The sequence below is a fragment of the Salmo salar genome, chromosome 25 (genome assembly GCF_965601325.2).
Source record: "Salmo salar chromosome 25, fSalSal1, whole genome shotgun sequence".
Taxonomy (NCBI): Eukaryota; Metazoa; Chordata; class Actinopteri; order Salmoniformes; family Salmonidae; genus Salmo; species Salmo salar.
In genome coordinates this window covers 53,730,001-53,749,370 of record NC_138315.1, presented here as the reverse complement: position 1 = coordinate 53,749,370, position 19,370 = coordinate 53,730,001, and the positions used below count along the sequence as shown (strand labels likewise).

The window sequence follows — 19,370 nt, the reverse complement described above, 5'->3', positions numbered from 1 at the left end:
CTCATGTGAGTACTGTACCTACTGGTCATGGAATATTACCCTCATGTGAGTACTGTACCCACTGGCCTGGCTGGAATATTACCCTCATGTGAGTACTGTACCTACTGGTCATGGAATATTACCCTCATGTGAGTACTGTACCTACTGGTCATGGAATATTACCCTCATGTGAGTACTGTACCTACTGGTCATGGAATATTACCCTCATGTGAGTACTGTACCCACTGGCCTGGCTGGAATATTACCCTCATGTGAGTACTGTACCTACTGGTCATGGAATATTACCCTCATGTGAGTACTGTACCTATTGGTCATGGAATATTACCCTCATGTGAGTACTGTACCTACTGGTCATGGAATATTACCCTCATGTGAGTACTGTACCTACTGGTCATGGAATATTACCCTCATGTGAGTACTGTACCCACTGGCCTGGCTGGAATATTACCCTCATGTGAGTACTGTACCTACTGGTCATGGAATATTACCCTCATGTGAGTACTGTACCTATTGGTCATGGAATATTACCCTCATGTGAGTACTGTACCCACTGGTCATGGAATATTACCCTCATGTGAGTACTGTACCTACTGGTCATGGAATATTACCCTCATGTGAGTACTGTACCTACTGGTCATGGAATATTACCCTCATGTGAGTACTGTACCTACTGGTCATGGAATATTACCCTCATGTGAGTACTGTACCTACTGGTCAGGGAATATTACCCTCATGTGAGTACTGTACTCACTGGCCTGGCTGGAATATTACCCTCATGTGAGTACTGTACCCACTGGCCTGGCTGGAATATTACCCTCATGTGAGTACTGTACCTACTGGTCATGGAATATTACCCTCATGTGAGTACTGTACCTACTGGTCATGGAATATTACCCTCATGTGAGTACTGTACCTACTGGTCATGGAATATTACCCTCATGTGAGTACTGTACCCACTGGCCTGGCTGGAATATTACCCTCATGTGAGTACTGTACCTACTGGTCATGGAATATTACCCTCATGTGAGTACTGTACCTATTGGTCATGGAATATTACCCTCATGTGAGTACTGTACCTACTGGTCATGGAATATTACCCTCATGTGAGTACTGTACCTACTGGTCATGGAATATTACCCTCATGTGAGTACTGTACCCACTGGCCTGGCTGGAATATTACCCTCATGTGAGTACTGTACCTACTGGTCATGGAATATTACCCTCATGTGAGTACTGTACCTACTGGTCATGGAATATTACCCTCATGTGAGTACTGTACCCACTGGTCATGGAATATTACCCTCATGTGAGTACTGTACCTACTGGTCATGGAATATTACCCTCATGTGAGTACTGTACCTACTGGTCATGGAATATTACCCTCATGTGAGTACTGTACCTACTGGTCATGGAATATTACCCTCATGTGAGTACTGTACCTACTGGTCAGGGAATATTACCCTCATGTGAGTACTGTACTCACTGGCCTGGCTGGAATATTACCCTCATGTGAGTACTGTACCCACTGGCCTGGCTGGAATATTACCCTCATGTGAGTACTGTACCTACTGGTCATGGAATATTACCCTCATGTGAGTACTGTGCCTACTGGCCTGGCTGGTCTAGGGGTAATGCCACAGCCTATCTATCTTTCACCACTGTCGTCCTCTATCTGTTCTATACTATTATAAGACCAGTTGTTTGGATCATGGATTGTCATTGGTTGGATACCAGGAAGTTATTCACCACAATCCCCGTGTAATGCTGGTTAGCAGTTCTATTTGAATTATCAAGACTCATCCACTGTCCCACAGCCCAACCAGGCATTCATAAACCTCATCCACTGTCCCGCAGCCCAGCCAGGCATTTATATACCTCATCCACTGTCCCACAGCCCAGCCAGGCATTCATAAACCTCATCCACTGTCCCACAGCCCAACCAGGCATTCATAAACCTCATCCACTGTCCCACAGCCCAACCAGGCATTCATAAACTTCATCCACTGTCCCACAGCCCAACCAGGCATTCATGAACTTCATCCACTGTCCCGCAGCCCAACCAGGCATTCATAAACTTCATCCACTGTCCCGCAGCCCAGCCAGGCAATCATAAACCTCATCCATTGTCCCGCAGCCCAGCCAGGCAATCATAAACTTCATCCACTGTCCCGCAGCCCAGCCAGGCATTCATAAACTTCATCCACTGTCCCACAGCCCAACCAGGCATTCATAAACCTCATCCACTGTCCCACAGCCCAGCCAAGTATTCATAAACCTCATCCACTGTCCCACAGCCCAACCAGGCATTCATAAACCTCATCCACTGTCCCACAGCCCAACCAGGCATTCATAAACCTCATCCACTGTCCTCAGCCCAGCCAGGTATTCATCAACTTCATCCACTGTCCCACAGCCCAGGGAGACATTTATAAACCTCATCCACTGTCCCACAGCCCAGCCAGGTATTCATAAACTTCATCCACTGTCCCGCAGCCCAACCAGGCATTCATAAACCTCATCCACTGTCCCACAGCCCAGCCAAGTATTCATAAACCTCATCCACTGTCCCACAGCCCAACCAGGCATTCATAAACCTCATCCACTGTCCTCAGCCCAGCCAGGTATTCATCAACTTCATCCACTGTCCCACAGCCCAGGGAGACATTTATAAACCTCATCCACTGTCCCACAGCCCAGCCAGGTATTCATAAACTTCATCCACTCTGTCCCGCAGCCCAGGGAGATCACACATGTTACATAACGTTAGCTAACGAGCCAGCCAGCTAACGTTAGCTAGTTAAACAACAATGGAAACAATGCCAAATCATGTCGTTACTACCCTGCATGAATACGGCTCTGGGATACGGATAATGTCAGCTAGGGAGCCAGCCAGCTAATGCTAGCTAACAGTACACTTTAGCTTGAACTGAAACCACTTCCTGTCAAAATTGGAAACGTGTAATATCTGAAAATGTAGCCAGCTAACATTAGCTAACAGTACACTCTAGCTTGAACTGAAACCATTTCCTGTCAAAATTGGAAACGTGTAATATCTGAAAATGTAGCCAGCTAATGCTAGACAATCTTACCTGTCTGTCTACATCATCGTGCATGATGGACGCGTCTCCCTGTCACGGACGCCATGCCACGATTGCCCTTTAGTTTGAAGATGTAATCCAGAGACAGGTGTTTTCTCTATCTCTTTAACCTCTCTGGGCTAGGTGGGACGTTTGCGTCCCACCCTAGTCAACAACCAGTGGAATCCCGTGGCGCGAAATACAAATACCTAAAAAATGCTATAAGTTAAATTTCTCAAACATATGACTATTTTACACCATTTTAAAGACAAGACTCTCGTTAACCTCTCTGGGCTAGGTGGCACCAAATCGTCCCACCTACGTAACAGCCAGTTGAATCCTGTGGCGCGATTTTCAAATACCTTAGAAATGCTATTACTTCAATTTCTCAAACATATGACTATTTTACAGCTATTTAAAGACAAGACTCTCGTTAATCTAACCACACTGTCCGATTTCAAAAAGGCTTTACAACGAAAGCAAAACATTAGATTATGTCAGCAGAGTACCCAGCCAGAAATAATCAGACACCCATTTTTCAAGCTAGCATATAATGTCACATAAACCCAAACCACAGCTAAATGTAGCACTAACCTTTGATGATCTTCATCAGATGACACTCCTAGGACATTATGTTATACAATACATGCATGTTTTGTTCAATCAAGTTCATATTTATATCAAAAACCAGCTTTTTACATTAGCATGTGACGTTCAGAACTAGCATTTCCACCGAACACTTCCGGTGAATTTACTAAATTACTCACGATAAACGTTCACAAAAAACATAACAATTATTTTAAGAATTATAGATACAGAACTCCTTTATGCAATCGCGGTGTCCGATTTTAAAATAGCTTTTCGGTGAAAGCACATTTTGCAATATTCTGAGTAGATAGCCCGGCCATCACAGGCTAGCTATTTTGACACCCACCAAGTTTGGTACTCACCAAACTCAGATTTACTATAAGAAAAATTGGATTACCTTTGCTGTTCTTTGTCAGAATGCACTCCCAGGACTTCTACTTCAACAACAAATGTTGGTTTGGTTCCAAATAATCCATAGTTATATCCAAATAGCGGTGTTTTGTTCGTGTGTTCAAGACACTATCCGAAGGGTGACGCGCCGGCGCATATCGTGACAAAAAATTTCAAAATATTCCATTACCGTATTTCGAAGCATGCCAAACGCTGTTTAAAATCAATTTTTATGCGATTTTTCTCGTAAAATAGCGATAATATTCCGACCGGGAGAAGTTGTTTTCGTTCAAAGACTCAAAGAAGAAAATGGACTCTTCACGTGCACGCGCCCCCCTTCTCATTGTTCTCAGATCAACCACTATCCAAATGCGCTACTGTTTTTCAGCCAGTAACTGCAGAGTCATCATTCAACGTTCTGGCGCCTTCTGAGAGCCTATGGGAGCCATAGAAAGTGTCACGTTACAGCAGAGATCCCCTGTTTTGGATAGAGATGACAAAGAAGGCCAAGAAATGGTCAGAGAGAGCGCTTCCTGTTTGGAATCTTCTCAGGTTTTGGCCTGCCATATGAGTTCTGTTATACTCACAGACACCATTCAAACAGTTTTAGAAACGTTAGGGTGTTTTCTATCCAAATCAAACAATTATATGCATATTCTAGGTACTGGGCAGGAGTAGTAACCAGATTAAATCGGGTACGTTTTTTTATCCGGCCGTGCAAATACTGCCCCCTATCCCCAACAGGTTTTAACTATCATAGTATATTTCCACTGATTTCAAAACTGGATCCTCCAGAAAGTGGAGAGCAACCAACACAGACTGACCAGCTCAAATAGACAGTAGCCTTCTGTATGGCAGACCAATCCGAATGCATTTCCCGGCATGTCCAGCCCACTAATTTCAGCCAATCATGGCTAGTGGGAAGGTTGCCAGCTTTTTCAGTGGCTAAACCAGCAATTTAACAATGTATTTGTATTTACAGATGGCGTACAAGTTTGTTATTAAGGTACATGACTGTTCACAATGTTCGAGAAGGCATTTCTGCCAATAAAACGCATTTTCATTAAAAAATATATTTTTTAACAGTCTGATGGTAATAGAAGCTGTTCAACACAGTCGCTCACACACACACCTTGTGTTTGTTTTCTGTCAACCCACATTATCTCTGTCTCCGTTTCTGTCTCTCTCTCTCTCTGTCTCTCTCTCTCTCTCTCTCTCTCTCTCTCTCTCTCTCTGTCTCTCTCTGTGTCTCTCTCTGTGTCTCTCTCTGTGTCTCTCTCTCTGTGTCTCTCTCTCTGTGTCTCTCTCTCTCTCTCTCTCTCTGTCTCTCTGTCTCTCTGTCTCTCTCTCTGTCTCTCTCTGTGTCTCTCTCTCTGTGTCTCTCTCTGTGTCTCTCTCTCTGTGTCTCTCTCTCTGTGTCTCTCTCTCTCTCTCTCTCTCTCTCTCTCTCTCTCTCTCAATTCAATTCAATTCAATAGACTTTATTGACATGGCAAGATAAATTACTTGCATTGTGAAAGTATACATATAACAAAAATGGTGTGACCAACAGCAATACTAATAGTAGTAGTGGAAATGTGATTACCATTAACAACAACAACAATATTAATCAGAACAACAATACATTAAAGCGACGGTAGTAGACCAGTGTCAACATGCCTGAGAAGACACATGACCTGGTATGAAAGACTAAACAAAACTACATGGGAAATATTATCCACATTACATTGCACTTTCACTGGCTGTCCTGCAGGTGCGCATTTGGACTTTTCACCCAATAAATATTTGATTTTATAGTTTCAAATTCTTTGTATTGAATGATAAGTTTGGGAAAGAAATGTTCTCTTATGTCTGAGTTTTTGTCACAGTGTAACAGGAAATGCAGCTCTGTCTCTACCTCTCCCCTGGAGCAGAGTGACCATAGCCTGTCCTCTCTGGACAGCCAGCCTGTCCTCTCTGGGCAGCCAGGTTTGTCTGTGATGACCGGTCTCTATAGCCAGACTGTCCTCTCTGGACTGCCAGCCTGTCCTCTCTGGGCAGCCAGACTGTCCTCTCTGGGCAGCCAACCTGTCCTCTCTGGGCAGCCAGACTGTCCTCTCTGGGCAGCCAGGTTTGTCTGTGACGACCGGTCTCTATAGCCAGCCTGTCCTCTCTGGGCAGCCAGGATGGTCTGTGTTGACCGGTCTCTATAGCCAGACTGTCCTCTCTGGGCAGCCAGACTGTCCTCTCTGGGCAGCCAGCCTGTCCTCTCTGGGCAGCCAGACTGTCCTCTCTGGGCAGCCAGGTTTGTCTGTGACGACCGGTCTCTATAGCCAGCCTGTCCTCTCTGGGCAGCCAGGATGGTCTGTGTTGACCGGTCTCTATAGCCAGACTGTCCTCTCTGGGCAGCCAGACTGTCCTCTCTGGGCAGCCAGCCTGTCCTCTCTGGGCAGCCAGACTGTCCTCTCTGGGCAGCCAGGTTTGTCTGTGACGACCGGTCTCTATAGCCAGCCTGTCCTCTCTGGGCAGCCAGGATGGTCTGTGTTGACCGGTCTCTATAGCCAGACTGTCCTCTCTGGGCAGCCAGACTGTCCTCTCTGGGCAGCCAGCCTGTCCTCTCTGGGCAGCCAGACTGTCCTCTCTGGGCAGCCAGACTGTCCTCTCTGGGCAGCCAGACTGTCCTCTCTGGGCAGCCAGGTTTGTCTGTGACGACCGGTCTCTATAGCCAGCCTGTCCTCTCTGGGCAGCCAGACTGTCCTCTCTGGGCAGCCAGGTTTGTCTGTGACGACCGGTCTCTATAGCCAGCCTGTCCTCTCTGGGCAGCCAGGTTTGTCTGTGATGACCGGTCTCTATAGCCAGACTGTCCTCTCTGGACTGCCAGCCTGTCCTCTCTGGGCAGCCAGACTGTCCTCTCTGGGCAGCCAACCTGTCCTCTCTGGGCAGCCAGACTGTCCTCTCTGGGCAGCCAGGTTTGTCTGTGACGACCGGTCTCTATAGCCAGCCTGTCCTCTCTGGGCAGCCAGGATGGTCTGTGTTGACCGGTCTCTATAGCCAGACTGTCCTCTCTGGGCAGCCAGACTGTCCTCTCTGGGCAGCCAGCCTGTCCTCTCTGGGCAGCCAGACTGTCCTCTCTGGGCAGCCAGGTTTGTCTGTGACGACCGGTCTCTATAGCCAGCCTGTCCTCTCTGGGCAGCCAGGATGGTCTGTGTTGACCGGTCTCTATAGCCAGACTGTCCTCTCTGGGCAGCCAGACTGTCCTCTCTGGGCAGCCAGCCTGTCCTCTCTGGGCAGCCAGACTGTCCTCTCTGGGCAGCCAGGTTTGTCTGTGACGACCGGTCTCTATAGCCAGCCTGTCCTCTCTGGGCAGCCAGGATGGTCTGTGTTGACCGGTCTCTATAGCCAGACTGTCCTCTCTGGGCAGCCAGACTGTCCTCTCTGGGCAGCCAGCCTGTCCTCTCTGGGCAGCCAGACTGTCCTCTCTGGGCAGCCAGACTGTCCTCTCTGGGCAGCCAGACTGTCCTCTCTGGGCAGCCAGGTTTGTCTGTGACGACCGGTCTCTATAGCCAGCCTGTCCTCTCTGGGCAGCCAGACTGTCCTCTCTGGGCAGCCAGGTTTGTCTGTGACGACCGGTCTCTATAGCCAGCCTGTCCTCTCTGGGCAGCCAGGTTTGTCTGTGACGACCGGTCTCTATAGCCAGACTGTCCTCTAATTGGAATTTAGATTTTAATGTTCCTTTTAATGTTATAGAATGCTCTTCTTGCTTTGTCTCTCAGCTCGTTCACAGCCATGTGAAAGCTTCTTGTGTTGCTGATATTTAGTCCCAGATACGTGTAGCTAATAGAACTGTGTCCAAATAGAATTTATATTTGTCATCCTGATTTCCGGACCTTTTTTGGAATAAACTAAAATAATATTATATTAGTTTTTTTCGGTGAACGGTCAGAGCCCAGGTCTAACAGAACCTGTGGTTAACGGTCAGAGCCCAGGTCTAACAGAACCTGTGGTTAACGGTCAGAGCCCAGGTCAGACAGAACCTGTGGTTAACGGTAAGAGCCCAGACAGAACCTGTGTTTAACGGTCAGAGCCCAGGTCTAACAGAACCTGTGGTTAACGGTCAGAGTCCAGACAGAACCTGTGTTTAACGGTCAGAGCCCAGGTCTAACAGAACCTGTGGTTAACGGTCAGAGTCCAGACAGAACCTGTGGTTAACTGTCAGAGCCCAGACAGAACCTGTGGTTAACGGTCAGAGTCCAGACAGAACCTGTGGTTAACGGTCAGAGTCCAGACAGAACCTGTGGTTAACTGTCAGAGCCCAGACAGAACCTGTGGTTAACGGTCAGAGTCCAGACAGAACCTGTGGTTAACTGTCAGAGCCCAGACAGAACCTGTGGTTAACGGTCAGAGCCCAGACAGAACCTGTGGTTAACCATGATTTCAGTGTTGTGTAGGGTGAGACCAGGTGCTGCAGATTCTTCTAATGTTTTGGCCAATTCATTAATGTAGATGTTAAATAGTGTTGGACTTATTGGGCAGCCCTGTTTCACTCCCCGTCCCTGAGAGAAGAAGTCTGTTTGCTTGTTGACAATTTTAACCACACATTTGTTTTTAGTGTACATTGATTTAATAACATCATATGTCTTCCCTCCAATACCACTTTCTATTAGTTTATTTTAAAAAATACCTTTGTGCCAAATTGAATCAAATTGTTTCTTGAAATCTACAAAACACGAGTAGACTTTGCCTTTGTTTTGGTTTACTTGTTTGTCAGAGTGTGGAGGGTGGAAATGTGGTCTGTTGTACCATCATTTAAAAAAAAAAAATCCAATCTGGCTTCAGCTCAGGACGTTTTGTTCGTCAAGGAAATGATGTAGTCTGCTATTTATAATACTGCAGAGAATTTTCCCCAAGTTACTGTTAACGCAAATTCCTCTGTAATTATTTGGGTCAAATTTATCTCAATTTTTATAGATTGGTGTGATCAACCCCTGGTTTCAAATATCGGGGAAAATACCTGCAGTGAGGATAATGTTGAACAGTTTGAGTATGAATTTGTGGTCTGTATATTTGATCATTTCATTTAAAATACCATCAGCACCACAGGTCTTTTTGGGTTGCTCTGGCACCCCAATGGTGGAACAAGCTCCCTCACGACGCCAGGACAGCGGAGTCAATCACCACCTTCCGGAGACACCTGAAACCCCACCTCTTCAAGGAATACCTGGGATAGGATAAAGTAATCCTTCTAACCCCCCCCCCCCCCCCCCCCCCCCCCTTTAAAAGATTTAGATGCACTATTGTAAAGTGGTTGTTCCACTGGATATTATAAGGTGAATGCACCATTTTGTAAGTCGCTCTGGATAAGAGCGTCTGCTAAATGACTAAAATGTAAATGCATCGTTTTTCCAATAGTTCTTCTTCTGTAATTGCGGTCTCCACAGGATTCTGATAGTCTTTGACTACTGATTCAAGGATTTGTAATTTTTCTTGTATATCTTTTTGTTCTGGGCTCTTTGTTATATTGCTGTAGAGGATTGCAAAGTGATTTCTCCACATATCCCCATTTTGGAGAGCCAATTCCTCCTGATGAGGTGTCACACTCTTCGTCGTCTGAAGATATAGAGAAATCGTCGTCGGAGAAAGTGGACCAATACGCAGCGGGGGTTATGTGTACTCATCTTCTTTTTATTATGGATAAGAAGGTAAACCAAATAAAACACGTACACAAAACACAATGACGCATAACAGGCTGGTAAGGCAACTAAGCTATACCTAGCACAATCTCCCACAAACTCCAAACACATACCTAATTATAGGACTCTCAATCAGAGGCAACTAGAAAACACCTGCCTCCAATTGAGAGTCCAACCACCCAAACCTAAACATAGAAAACTAAACTAGACAGAACGTAGAAATACAAACCTAGAACATACCCAAAGCCCAGAACTAACAAATCAAACACCCTAATACACAACCAACCACCCCGAACCACATAAAACAAATACCTGACCAAACTACAATAACAAATACCCCCCTGCCACGTCCTGACCAAACTACAATAACAAATACCCCCCTGCCACGTCCTGACCAAACTACAATAACAAATACCCCCCTGCCACGTCCTGACCAAACTACAATAACAAATAACCCCTCTGCCACGTCCTGACCAAACTACAATAACAAATACCCCCCTGCCACGTCCTGACCAAACTACAATAACAAATACCCCCTCTGCCACGTCCTGACCAAACTACAATAACAAATACCCCTCTGCCACGTCCTGACCAAACTACAATAACAAATACCCCCTCTGCCACGTCCTGACCAAACTACAATAACAAATACCCCCTCTGCCACATCCTGACCAAACTACAATAACAAATACCCCTCTGCCACGTCCTGACCAAACTACAATAACAAATAACCCCTCTGCCACGTCCTGACCAAACTACAATAACAAATACCCCCCTGCCACGTCCTGACCAAACTACAATAACAAATACCCCCCTGCCACGTCCTGACCAAACTACAATAACAAATACCCCCTCTGCCACGTCCTGACCAACCTACAATAACAAATACCCCTCTGCCACGTCCTGACCAAACTACAATAACAAATACCCCCTCTGCCACGTCCTGACCAAACTACAATAACAAATACCCCTCTGCCACGTCCTGACCAAACTACAATAACAAATAACCCCTATTACTGGTCAGGACGTGACATGAGGTTTGTTTAATTTATTCCAATTCTCCCAGAAGTGGTTTGATTCTCTGTATTCCTCATTTCCATCCAGCTGATTTCTAATGTGCTGTTCCTTTATTGTTCTAAGGGTGTGTTTGTATTGCTTCAGTGTTTCTCCCAAATTGAAGTCCCTATATTTTTGTTGTCTGGTTCTCTGTGTTTTTGATTAGATATATTTCTCAATGACTTTCTTAGATTTCTCCAATCATTATCAAGCCATTTTTCATTATCTATTATTTTTTTTGTTTCCTCTTAGATTAGACAAGGAGGCTAATTTGTCAAATATAAAGTTTAAGTTCAAAACTGCCACATTTACACCTTCATTGCTGCAGGAAAATATTAAGGCTAAAAAAGTTATCCAGGAGAGATTGTATTTTTTTGGCTGCTAATTGCTTTTTGGTAGATGTCTGTACTGTTTCCACTCCATCTATAGGCCTGTTTAGTACCATGTCATTTACTGGGCTGTGATGCTTCATGGTTTGGGTTCCGCTCTTCTCAGATACGCTGTGATTTTACTGTGGTCTGAGAGAGAGGTGTTAGTGGGCTGACTGTGAAGGCTCTGAGAGACTCTGGGTTTAGGTCAGTGGGCTGACTGTGAAGGCTCTGAGAGACTCTGGGTTGAGGTCAGTGGGCTGACTGTGAAGGCTCTGAGAGACTCTGGGTTTAGGTCAGTGGGCTGACTGTGAAGGCTCTGAGAGACTCTGGGTTTAGGTCAGTGGGCTGACTGTGAAGGCTCTGAGAGACTCTGGGTTTAGGTCAGTGGGCTGACTGTGAAGGCTCTGAGAGACTCTGGGTTTAGGTCAGTGGGCTGACTGTGAAGGCTCTGAGAGACTCTGGGTTTAGGTCGGTGGGCTGACTGTGAAGGCTCTGAGAGACTCTGGGTTTAGGTCAGTGGGCTGACTGTGAAGGCTCTGAGAGACTCTGGGTTTAGGTCGGTGGGCTGACTGTGAAGGCTCTGAGAGACTCTGGGTTTAGGTCGGTGGGCTGACTGTGAAGGCTCTGAGAGACTCTGGGTTTAGGTCGGTGGGCTGACTGTGAAGGCTCTGAGAGACTCTGGGTTTAGGTCGGTGGGCTGACTGTGAAGGCTCTGAGAGACTCTGGGTTTAGGTCAGTGGGCTGACTGTGAAGGCTCTGAGAGACTCTGGGTTTAGGTCAGTGGGCTGACTGTGAAGGCTCTGAGAGACTCTGGGTTTAGGTCAGTGGGCTGACTGTGAAGGCTCTGAGAGACTCTGGGTTTAGGTCAGTGGGCTGACTGTGAAGGCTCTGAGAGACTCTGGGTTTAGGTCAGTGGGCTGACTGTGAAGGCTATGAGAGACTCTGGGTTTAGGTCAGTGGGCTGACTGTGAAGGCTCTGAGAGACTCTGGGTTTAGGTCAGTGGGCTGACTGTGAAGGCTCTGAGAGACTCTGGGTTTAGGTCAGTGGGCTGACTGTGAAGGCTCTGAGAGACTCTGGGTTTAGGTCAGTGGGCTGACTGTGAAGGCTCTGAGAGACTCTGGGTTTAGGTCAGTGGGCTGACTGTGAAGGCTCTGAGAGACTCTGGGTTTAGGTCAGTGGGCTGACTGTGAAGGCTCTGAGAGACTCTGGGTTGAGGTCGATGATTAAGTAGCCTACAGTACTGCTGCCAAGGGATGAGCTGTAGGTGTACAGTCGTGGCCCAAAAATTTGAGAATGACACAAATATTAATTTTTACAAAGTCTGCTGCCTCAGTTTGTATGATGGCAATTTGCATACACTCCAGAATGTTATGAAGAGTGATAAGATGAATTGCAGTTAATTGCAAAGTCCCTCTTTGCCATGCAAATTAACTGAACCCCCCAAAAACATTTCCACTGCATTTCAGCCCTGCCACAAAAGGACCAGCTGACATCATGTCAGTGATTCTCTCGTTAACACAGGTGTGAGTGTTGACGAGGACAAGGCTGGAGATCACTCTGTCATGCTGATTGAGTTCGAATAACAGACTGGACGCTTCAAAAGGAGGGTGGTGCTTGGAATCATTGTTCTTCCCCTGTCAACCATGGTTACCTGCAAGGAAACATGTGCCGTCATCATTGCTTTGCACAAAAAGGGCTTCACAGGCAAGGATATTGCTGCCAGTAATATTGCACCTAAATCAACCATTTATCGGATCATCAAGAACTTCAAGGAGAGCGGTTCAATTATTGTGAAGAAGGCTTCAGGGCGCCCAAGAAAGTCCAGCAAGCGCCAGGACTGTCTCCTAAAGTTGATTCAGCTGCGGGATCGGGGCACCACCAGTACAGAGCTTGCTCAGGAATGGCAGCAGGCAGGTGTGAGTGCATCTGCACACGCAGTGAGGCAAAGACTTTTGGAGGATGGCCTGGTGTCAAGAAGGGCAGCAAAGAAGCCACTTCTCTCCAGGAAAAACATCAGGGACAGACTGATATTCTGCTAAAGGTACAGGGATTGGACTGCTGAGGACTGGGGTAAAGTCATTTTCTTTGATGAATCCCCTTTCCGATTGTTTGGGGCATCCGGAAAAAAGCTTGTCCGGAGAAGACAAGGTGAGCGCTACCATCAGTCCTGTGTCATGCCAACAGTAAAGCATCCTGAGACCATTCATGTGTGAGGTTGCTTCTCAGCCAAGGGAGTGGGCTCACTTACTATTTTGGCCCAAGAACAGCCATGAATAAAGAATGGTACCAACACATCCTCCGAGAGCAACTTCTCCCAACCATCCAGGAACAGTTTGGTGATGAACAATGCCTTTTCCAGCATGATGGAGCACCTTGCCATAAGGCAAAAGTGGTAACTAAGTGGCTCGGGGAACAAAACATTGATATTTTGGGTCCATGGCCTGGAAACTCCCCAGACCTTAATCCCATTGAGACTTTGTGGTCAATCCTCAAGAGGCAGGAGGACAAACAAAACCCCACAAATTCTGACAAACTCCAAGCATTGATTATGCAAGAACGGGCTGCCATCAGTCAGGATGTGGCCCAGAAGTTAATTGACAGCATGCCAGGGCGGATTGCAGAGGTCTTGAAAAAGAAGGGTCAACACTGCAAATATTGACTCTTTGCATCAACTTCATGTAATTGTCAATAAAAGCCTTTGACACTTATGAAATGCTTGTAATTATACTTCAGTATTACATAGTAACATCTAACAAAAATATCTAAAGACACTGAAGCAGCAAACTTTGTGGAAATTAATATTTGTGTCATTGTCAAAACTTTTGGCCACGACTGAACTTACCAAAAGAGTCCCCTCTTAACCTGCCATTGACTATGTACAGACCCAGTGTTCCACAGAGCTGCACGAGCTGTACTCCATTTTTTGTTTTTCAATTTGTCCTAGTTGTTTCTGTGGGGGTATGTGGAGAGGGAAAGGTTGTTGCTTCCTGGTAGGTGTTTGTCCTCAGGACTGTTAATAGTGTCTTGTTCTTCTGCTGTTCTACCATTCAGGTCTCCACAGACCAGGACGTTGCCTTGGGCCTGAAAGTGACTCATCTCCCCCTCTAGAATGGAGAAACTCTCTTCATTGAAGCAGGGTGACTCTGAGGGGGGAATGTATGTGGCACAGAGGAAGACGTTTTTATCTGTTAAGATAAAGCCTCCTTGTTGATTTTGAACCAGATAAAAAATTCTCCTGTTTTGATCAATTCGATTGAATGAATTAGTTCAGATGTATACCATATTAGCATTCCCCCTGAGTCTCTGTCCTGTCCTGAGTCCCTGCCCTGTCCTGAGTCTCTGCCCTGTCCTGAGTCTCTGCCCTGTCCTGAGTCTCTGCCCTGCCCTGAGTCTCTGCCCTGCCCTGAGTCTCTGCCCTGCCCTGAGTCTCTGTCCTGTCCTGAGTCTCTGCCCTGCCCTGTCCTGAGTCTCTGCCCTGCCCTGTCCTGAGTCTCTGCCCTGTCCTGAGTCTCTGCCCTGTCCTGAGTCTCTGCCCTGTCCTGAGTCTCTGCCCTGTCCTGAGTCTCTGCCCTGTCCTGAGTCTCTGCCCTGTCTGATTCCTGTTAATGTAGTGGATGGTAGGGTGATCTCCCTATAACCTAGTGGAAGCCAGTGGAAACATCACCTCTGCACCATGTTTCCTGTAGTACTACAATATCAACATCATCAATTTCTTTCAGGAAGTCTGGGTTTCTGCTCTTTAGCCCAAAAGCAGAGGACTTCAATCCTTGTAAATTCCAACATGCAATGTAAAAACATTTCATAACTGTTTTTTTTTTTCCTTTACCTTGAAAATGAGACAAACGCTCACAATCCAACAAGAACTATTCAAATAGGCTTGTTCAATTAACGTAAACTCTTATTATGCAAATGTGATTGGTTTATCATTTAAGTTAGCATTTGTGTCATGCCATTTGGGTGGAGTTGTTGTGCTCGTCATACCGTGACCTTCGACCTATCACACGTGACTATAGTAGACATGTGTTTAATGGGGGTGGAGGGGGGTTTGGGCTATCTAAGACATATTGGGCAGGGCTGGGGGCTCTACAGTGAAATAAGACGATAATCACTCACCGAAACACCAATAGACAAGGCATTATGACGTTAAGGAGAGGCATGTGTAGCCGAGTGATCATAAGGGCCTCTTGCGCTGAGATGCAGTGCCTTAGACCGCTGTGCGTGTGTGTGTGTGTGTGTGTGTGTTTAACTATTTAACTCTACTAGAACGCTTGACAAGGCCGCAAACATTTTTACATTTTGGTTATCAGTATCGGTATCGGACAGTAATATCGGTGCATCCCTGTTTTTAAAAGCTTGAATAGACTTCAGTGCTGAGGAGGAAATGGTGCCTGTGTCTTCCTGCACCGGTGCCATGGCAACCCGTTTTGTTTGTCTGTTAGCTAGCTCAAATTGAGCTCAAAAACCAGCAAAAAGAGTGAAACATCTTCACACACACAACAACAACAACAACAACAACAACAGAAGATATGTTTAAAATCCTGTGCTCCTTTCTGGTTTACTCAGTCAGTTTGGTTGTTTGATGTAGTTGTATTAACTCCGCTTGCTAGGTTTGTTGTAGCTCGTTTCTTCTGGCTAGCTTGTTAGCCTGCTGGCTAGGTCTTTGTGGTGTAGCTAGCTAGCGAGAGTCAAAACTTCTTCATTTGAGGGGCAAAGTTACTTCTTGTCTTGAATATTTTTTTTTAGATTTGAGTGTTTATCACTTTCTAAAAACACAACAAAACTGAAATAAGTCAGCAGCTCACTTTGAGCATGTCGGTAACTCTCCCTCCTCTTCCTCCCCTTCCTCTTTTCCCTCCTCATCTTCCTCCTCATCCTCTTCCCCCTCCTCTTCTTCCTCTACTGGCTCCACCTCTTTCTTCTCCTTTTCTTTCCACTCCTCCCCTTCCTATTCCACTTCCCTTCCTCCTCTTCCTCTTCTCCCTCCTCTTCCTCCTCCTCCCCTTCCTCTTCTCCCTCCTCCTCCTCCTCCCCTTCCTCTTCTACCTCCTCCCCTTCCTCTTCTCCCTCCTCCTCCCCCTCCTCCTCCTCCTCCTCCCCTTCTCCCTCCTCCTCCTCCTCCCCTTCCTCTTCTCCCTCCTCCTCCTCCTCCCCTTCCTCTACTCCCTCCTCTTCCTCTCCCTCCCCCTTCTCCCTCCTCCCCCTCCTCCTCCCCTTCCCCTTCTCCCTCCTCCTCTCCCTCCCCTTCCTCTACTCCCTCCTCTCCCTCCTCCTCCCCTTCCTCTTCTCCCTCCTCCTCCTCCTCCTCCCCTTCCTCTACTCCCTCCTCCTCCTCCTCCCCTTCCTCTTCTCCCTCCTCCCCCTCCTCCTCCCCTTCCCCTTCTCCCTCCTCCTCCTCCTCCTCCTCCCCTTCCTCTACTCCCTCCTCCTCCTCCCCTTCCTCTACTCCCTCCTCCTCCTCCTCCTCCCCTTCCTCTTCTCCCTCCTCCTCCTCCTCCTCCCCTTCCTCTACTCCCTCCTCCTCCTCCTCCTCCCCTTCCTCTTATCCCTCCTCCTCCTCCTCCTCCTCCTCCCCTTCCTCTACTCCCTCCTCCTCCTCCTCCTCCTCCCCTTCCCCTTCTCCCTCCTCTTCCTCCTCCTCCCCTTCCTCTACTCCCTCCTCCTCCTCCTCCTCCCCTTCCTCTACTCCCTCCTCTTCCTCCTCCTCCCCTTCCTCTTCTCCCTCCTCCTCCTCCTCCTCCTCCCCTTCCCCTTCTCCCTCCTCTTCCTCCTCCTCCCCTTCCTCTACTCCCTCCTCCTCCTCCTCCCCTTCCTCTACTCCCTCCTCCTCCTCCCCTTCCTCTACTCCCTCCTCCTCCTCCTCCCCTTCCTCTACTCCCTCCTCCTCCTCCTCCTCCCCTTCCTCTACTCCCTCCTCCTCCTCCTCCTCCCCTTCCTCTACTCCCTCCTCTTCCTCCTCCTCCCCTTCCTCTTCTCCCTCCCCCTCCTCTTCCTCCTCCCCTTCCTCTTCTACCTCCTCCCCTTCCTCTTCTCCCTCCTCTTCCTCCTCCTCCCCTTCCTCTTCCTCCTCCTCCTCCTCCTCATCCTCCTCTGCTTTAACTCTGGTGGGAAGTGAGCTGACAGCCAACCTCTCCAACCAGTATCTGTATGTTTGTTTACGATGAAGCAGTAAAGTCACGTCGTCGTTGTTCTCCTCCCCAGGGTTCTCTGTGTCAGTACCTGAGTCTGCAGACGGGAGACTGGGTCAGCTGTTGCCGCCTCACACTCTCTGTCACACGGGGGCTGGCCTACCTTCACACTGAGCTGCTGAGAGGAGGTAGGAATCACCTTCACACTCTGTCACACGGGGGCTGGCCTACCTTCACACTGAGCTGCTGAGAGGAGGTAGGAATCACCTTCACACTCTGTCACACGGGGGCTGGCCTACCTTCACACTGAGCTGCTGAGAGGAGGTAGGAATCACCTTCACACTCTGTCACACGGGGGCTGGCCTACCTTCACACTGAGCTGCTGAGAGGAGGTAGGACTCACCTTCACACTCTGTCACACGGGGGCTGGCCTACCTTCACACTGAGCTGCTGAGAGGAGGTAGGAATCACCTTCACACTGAGCTGCTGAGAGGAGGTAGGACTCACCTTCACACTGAGCTGCTGAGAGGAGGTAGGACTCACCTTCACACACCTTCACACTGAGCTGCTGAGAGGAGGTAGGAATCACCTTCACACTGAGCTGCTGAGAGGAGGTAGGAATCACCTTCACACTCTGTCACACGGGGGCTGGCCTACCTTCACACTGAGCTGCTGAGAGGAGGTAGGAATCACCTTCACACTCTGTCACACGGGGGCTGGCCTACCTTCACACTGAGCTGCTGAGAGGAGGTAGGAATCACCTTCACACTCTGTCACACGGGGGCTGGCCTACCTTCACACTGAGCTGCTGAGAGGAGGTAGGAATCACCTTCACACTGAGCTGCTGAGAGGAGGTAGGACTCACCTTCACACTGAGCTGCTGAGAGGAGGTAGGACTCACCTTCACACTGAGCTGCTGAGAGGAGGTAGGAATCACCTTCACACTGAGCTGCTGAGAGGAGGTAGGACTCACCTTCACACTGAGCTGCTGAGAGGAGGTAGGACTCACCTTCACACACCTTCACACTGAGCTGCTGAGAGGAGGTAGGAGTCACCTTCACACTGAGCTGCTGAGAGGAGGTAGGACTCACCTTCACACACCTTCACACTGAGCTGCTGAGAGGAGGTAGGAGTCACCTTCACACTCTGTCACACGGGGGCTGGCCTACCTTCACACTGAGCTGCTGAGAGGAGGTAGGACTCACCTTCACACTGAGCTGCTGAGAGGAGGGAGGACTCACCTTCACACACCTTCACACTGAGCTGCTGAGAGGAGGTAGGAGTCACCTTCACACTCTGTCACACAGGGGGCTGGCCTACCTTCACACTGAGCAGCTGAGAGGAGGTAGGAGTCACCTTCACACTCTGTCACACGGGGCTGGCCTGCCTTCACACTGAGCTGCTGAGAGGAGGTAGGACTCACCTTCACACTGAGCTGCTGAGAGGAGGTAGGACTCACCTTCACACTGAGCTGCTGAGAGGAGGTAGGACTCACCTTCACACAACTTCACACTGAGCTGCTGAGAGGAGGTAGGAGTCACCTTCACACTCTGTCACACAGGGGGCTGGCCTACTTTCACACTGAGCTGCTGAGAGGAGGTAGGAATCACCTTCACACTCTGTCACACGGGGGCTGGCCTGCCTTCACACTGAGCTACTGAGAGGAGGTAGGACTCACCTTCACACTGAGCTACTGAGAGGAGGTAGGAATCACCTTCACACTCTGTCACACAGGGGGCTGGCCTACCTTCACACTGAGCTGCTGAGAGGAGGTAGGACTCACCTTCACACTCTGTCACACAGGGGGCTGGCCTACCTTCACACTGAGCTGCTGAGAGGAGGTAGGAATCACCTTCACACTGAGCTGCTGAGAGGAGGTAGGACTCACCTTCACACACCTTCACACTGAGCTGCTGAGAGGAGGTAGGAGTCACCTTCACACTGAGCTGCTGAGAGGAGGTAGGAATCACCTTCACACTGAGCTGCTGAGAGGAGGTAGGAATCACCTTCACACACCTTCACACTGAGCTGCTGAGAGGAGGTAGGAGTCACCTTCACACTGAGCTGCTGAGAGGAGGTAGGAGTCACCTTCA

At 48.2% G+C, this 19,370-nt stretch overlaps 1 protein-coding gene across 1 annotated transcript in view; it reads left to right on the top strand.

Annotated features, from left to right (window-relative positions):
- The window catches only part of LOC106592342 (uncharacterized), a 126,717-nt gene that overhangs the window by 56,596 nt on the left and 50,751 nt on the right, over positions 1-19,370 (top strand). Inside the window, exon 5 of the mRNA XM_082969250.1 lies at positions 17,351-17,465. Coding sequence (XP_082825376.1) covers positions 17,351-17,465 — 115 coding nt within the window. The remainder of the gene's footprint in view (positions 1-17,350; positions 17,466-19,370) is intronic.